This window comes from Galdieria sulphuraria, assembly GCF_000341285.1.
Source record: "Galdieria sulphuraria unplaced genomic scaffold scaf_243, whole genome shotgun sequence".
NCBI classification, from domain to species: Eukaryota; Rhodophyta; class Bangiophyceae; order Galdieriales; family Galdieriaceae; genus Galdieria; species Galdieria sulphuraria.
This window is the reverse complement of record NW_005178232.1, coordinates 1-4,652: the sequence shown is the minus strand read 5'-3', so window position 1 is coordinate 4,652 and position 4,652 is coordinate 1. Positions and strand designations below refer to the sequence as shown.

The 4,652-nt window shown below is 35.8% G+C and overlaps 1 protein-coding gene across 1 annotated transcript; it reads left to right on the top strand.

The window, feature by feature from the left end:
- Positions 1-1,892: 1,892 nt before the first annotated feature.
- Positions 1,893-4,652, top strand: Gasu_64370 (archaeal ATPase; the record flags this gene model as incomplete). Its single annotated transcript, XM_005702366.1, has 2 exons — positions 1,893-2,496; positions 2,581-4,652. Exons 1-2 carry the CDS (start codon positions 1,943-1,945, stop codon positions 4,370-4,372), a joined length of 2,346 nt encoding a protein of 781 aa, XP_005702423.1. The 5' UTR covers positions 1,893-1,942.

The following is a 4,652-nucleotide window of genomic DNA, read 5'->3' as shown; positions in this document are numbered from 1 at the left end:
TTCTCTCACAGAAATTGGATATTGATGATATGCACTTGTGTGCAGGAGAATGATTCGATCAATACACTAGTGCAATCTTTCAAATATTTCGGAGATACCTTTGAACATGTTTCAAAACTAAAAGCTTTTCATTTGAAGGCTATTTTTGGTGTCAATTTGCGATATTGCAGAGTTGTAGCAATGATTCAAAATGAATAGACTATACATACATACATGTCGAATACAACTAAAATGAAGAATATCCTTTCTTGTCCAAGTACTTAGTAAAGTGGTTACCGAAAGAATATCTCAAAACATTCTTAAAGTGTCTGCTATGTTGTCTTTCTAGTCTGTTGAAAAAAGAACAGTAACTCCTTTTATATAATTCTCAAAGACTGAAACGGAAAAGGTTGTTTGTAGATTTCACTTGGACTGTCCTTCCTATCTTTTGTTAACTGAATAGAAGAGAGTTTTCCTCGGTTTTAGAAAACAAACGAAGGGAATGGCAGCAAAAACTGGAGGCTTCAACTTGAGGACCTGCACTGCGGTCTCAAAAAGAGTTTTAGCTTGTTGAAATTCGATAAAAGTTTAGATTCCTTTCGTTTTTATGTGTTTTTTTCAAACTGCATTTCTAGCCTTGGAATTCATATGAATGGCTCCCACAAATATGAAACTTGTTGGATCCAAGAGAAAATATAGTAAAGGTAAGAAGAAATACTAAAAAGAGTATTTTAGTTTGCAATTCAAACTCTATCTCAAAAGTATTCACGACACTATATATTCAAACTCTGTTTTAGTGAATTAGACTGAAAACTCACCGATTCTCAGATAAGGAAGGTAACCCGGTTGCAAAGATGAAAAACTTTGTTCAATTATCGATAGTACAAGAGACATCTTAAATGATTCTACCCATTTGTACACTGAGATAAGAACTTTCTGTTTCAGAAAATTACTATTTACACAGGAGTTCTATTTATATTGCATTGCAAAGGACAACTTTGGGAGTGGAACATAATTGTTTCTAATTAGTCAAAGGAAACCATATCCAATCTTGAAGTATTGTCATTCCATAACAATCACTTGACCGATAACTTAGGAACTACAACGTATTTCAGTCAAGAGTCATGTTGGGTAAAAGTTCTTCAATATGGAGTGGCTTTCAGTTGGAGAATTGCTGAAGCTTTCAATTTAGTACACTACTCGACCTTGACTCAAGTATAAAAGGCTTCTTCTTTAGCAAAATTATTTTTTTGGCTCAATCTTTTACTCTTTTTTCAGCATCGATGTGCAGAAAATGAACGGTTATAGTGACTACATTTGAAGCCTTAATTGATGTCCTTATATAAGACATATTCACAACTTGGTAAAAGTCGAACAAAGGATAGACAACTTGTGTAGCTATTACATCAATAATGGCTTGTATTTAATGATAAGTCAGTATGACAGTCTACATAATACTCTTCTCCAAACTCATTTAGATATTTTTGTATTTATAAACTCTGCTACGAACGGTTACAAACTAACAGACTTCCCATTCATTGCAATTCTCTGTTTCCCACTGTATTTCGTCTGTAACTTACAAAAAGCTTGTATCTAATTAGACTTGTATATAGGAGTTTGCGTGTAAGATGGTGTGGAAGATAGTAGAAAAACTCTCTTACAGTATACAAGCCATAGAAAGAGTACCCATCAATCTAATTCACCACAAAAACTCATAGAAACCTATTTCTTGTCTATTGTAAAAGAAAGTTTCTAGTTATGACAAGCAAGAAAATATTCCTGCTTTCTCTCTATTGTCATTGTGAGTCTGGAAGTGTCAAAGAGATCAGTTTTACCAATCACCAAATAAAGCAATCTCTCGAACAATAAAACATACACTCTCTTCCATCTCCTTTGAAAGCTTTTCGGTCATTGATTTATTCATTAGTTGTGAATTGATTTCGGATTGGCGGCGGCGTGTAAAATGAGTTTGAACGAACCTTTGATAGATAGAAAAGAAGATGTTTATTCTATTCTTCGAACTTATTACGACCAGTTTTCTTCAGCTGGGGGAAAATTAGATCTTTTACGTCCTGGAGCTTGCTTCTCCCCTCACATTTTTGGGGCGGGCAAAAGCTTTGTAGGTCAAAAATTTTTAGAGTTTTTAAAAAAATTCGCCGACGAAGAAGAAGAGCAGACGGAGACGGAGGTTTTCAACAAGAGCTCGTCGGGAAAAGTTGATGCGAAGATTTTTTCTTGGAAACACTTTGCGGAAAACACTTTGTCAGTTTGCTTTCAATTAGAAGAGAGCTTTTCTCGTGCTCCTTTTCCAAGGTTTCTAGAGGCTTTGATGTATAATATAATTTTGAACGCTTACCGACAAAATGGTAAAGATACGGACGCTCTTCAGATAGCTGAAAGGACGGTAAAGAATTTTGATATTGTAGGGGCTATTGATTATCTTCTCGAACAATTTCAGAAACGATATTTATTTTTGATGATAGACGAACTTAGCCACCTAAGTGACCTCACCGCATAGTATAGTGAACTTACCACGAAACAGTTCGTCGAGTCTGACCCAAAATATGTACCTTTCCGGAATTTCTTCCGCATTCTACGTAGTTTTTTGATTACAGGGAAGGTAATTGTCTATTTGGCAGGTCGGACTGCCGAAATCTCAGCCCGCCTGTCTGATGCTCGCTCCAGTAGCATGAGCCTCGATATGTTGCGATTGAATCCTTTTAACCTCAACGATATTAATGAATATCTTGAGCTGGCAATTTATAGTGGAAAGACCTTGAAGGACTGGTTATTGCCCTCAGATGGCTTGCAACATCGATTCGCAGAATTATTAAAAAAGAAGACAGGGGGTATTCCGTTGATTGTAAAGAATACTTTATTAGCCCTAGTAGAGAAAGTTGCAAACTTATCTCATCCTGCTATCAACGATGACAATATGGAAAGTGTGTTAGATGATATTTTTCACTCTGTAGTACGAAAGACAACAACGTTTATTGTTCCGGAGATATTAGATTCTGCAACCCTTCTTCGATATCAATTTGTTCTTTTCAATTATCAGCTCGGGACAGTTTTTCCAATCAACTTTGCAATTACTCTATGTGGAACGACAACTTATTTGATGGATTTGGTTGCAACTTTTGGGTTTTACTCTGAAGTTTTGGGCGAGGAATTCAAGATTGGTTGTTGTGAATTTATATTGCGAGCTCATAGCAACTATAAATTTTTCCGTGAGGCTACTGAACTTTTTCCTTTATCTCCGTTTAGTTATATTCCCGACACTTCAACAGCAAAAGGAGTCTTCTTTGAATTTGTATTTATGAAGATCTTTCGCTTTCGCTTATTAACTTTTCTTCATTCTAATTCCTCGCCTATTGTACATTCTGCTATTCCAGGAATTTTCCAGGGTTCTTTTATTGAACAGGACAATGTTTCTTATTCTATGGAATCAACAAAATCTAATGATATACCCATCTTGAGAAATGTCTCTGGTTCATTTTCTGATCATTATAGGGATTATTTACAACGTTGTGGTATTTTTGTTCCAAAAGATGGCAATTCTAGTGGTCCTGATGCATATGTTGTATTCCATAATGGACAAACACGTTATGTTGTTGGATTTTCATTCAAATTTTATCACAAAACTGAATTTTCGAAAACAAATATTGAGGAGGAAGCCGAACAATTTTTTAAGGGAGTTGTTTCCGTTTTGAATGACGAATCTTTTTCATCTGTTCAACTTCGTTTTCAGTTTGTGGTAGTATGTACTAGATATGATCAATCTGTAGGTTTCTCTACCGAAGAACATAATATTGTTGAAGATGCAAGTGGTTTTGTGACTCAACATTCTTCGGGATCAACTTTGAATGAAAGTAGTCGATCATGTCTGCAATTGGTAATTGTTTCTCAAAGGAACCTTGAAGTATATTTGGGAAGAGATAATGTCGAAACGTTGAGGAAAATTGGGAAAGCAAACCGAGGAGAGTTTTCTAAAAACTTTTCAGTATGGTGTGAAACTGTTTTTGAGTCGATGTCCAATGAATATGTTTCGCCTTTGGAGCAATCAAATGTTATTTCAAGAGTGGCTCGAAATATAAGACCGAGAACCAATGAGGAGAATAGGATGCAAGTGGAAGAGCTTCAAAGTGCTATGCAAGTGGAACGAAGTGTCGCAGCATCGAGTTCTTTGTCTTCGTCATTTGATTGGAATACTTTCTTAAGAGACCGTTGTGGTCTTTCTGAAGAGGATGTTGCCTATTGTTTGCCTAAGCTGTCCTTCATAGGAGTAAGAGATTTTGATGGCGTTACGACAGATTTTCTTTCCGATTGTGGTATCGATAATCCTTCACTAAGATTGCGAATTATGTTAGGAATACGACAGTTTTTAGCAAAGTAGCTTTTATGGACTAGTTTGTGGTATGCCCATGATTTCCCTGTGGAAGGTGATGGAAGCCTTATAGAAGTCGTAGTCCTAATAAAGACATGTAATTTTTGTTTTTATCTCACTGCAAAGTCATTACGAGGTTAGTAACTTGAGATATCTTACCAATATGCTCGAATGCCAATGTTAGTTACGCTTCGAGAGAAGAATGACTTTGACAAGGTCTTCTGCTTTAACATTGAAATACCAATCTATATAGAGAACCCTGAAAAGTTATTGATAAACTATTTAAGAG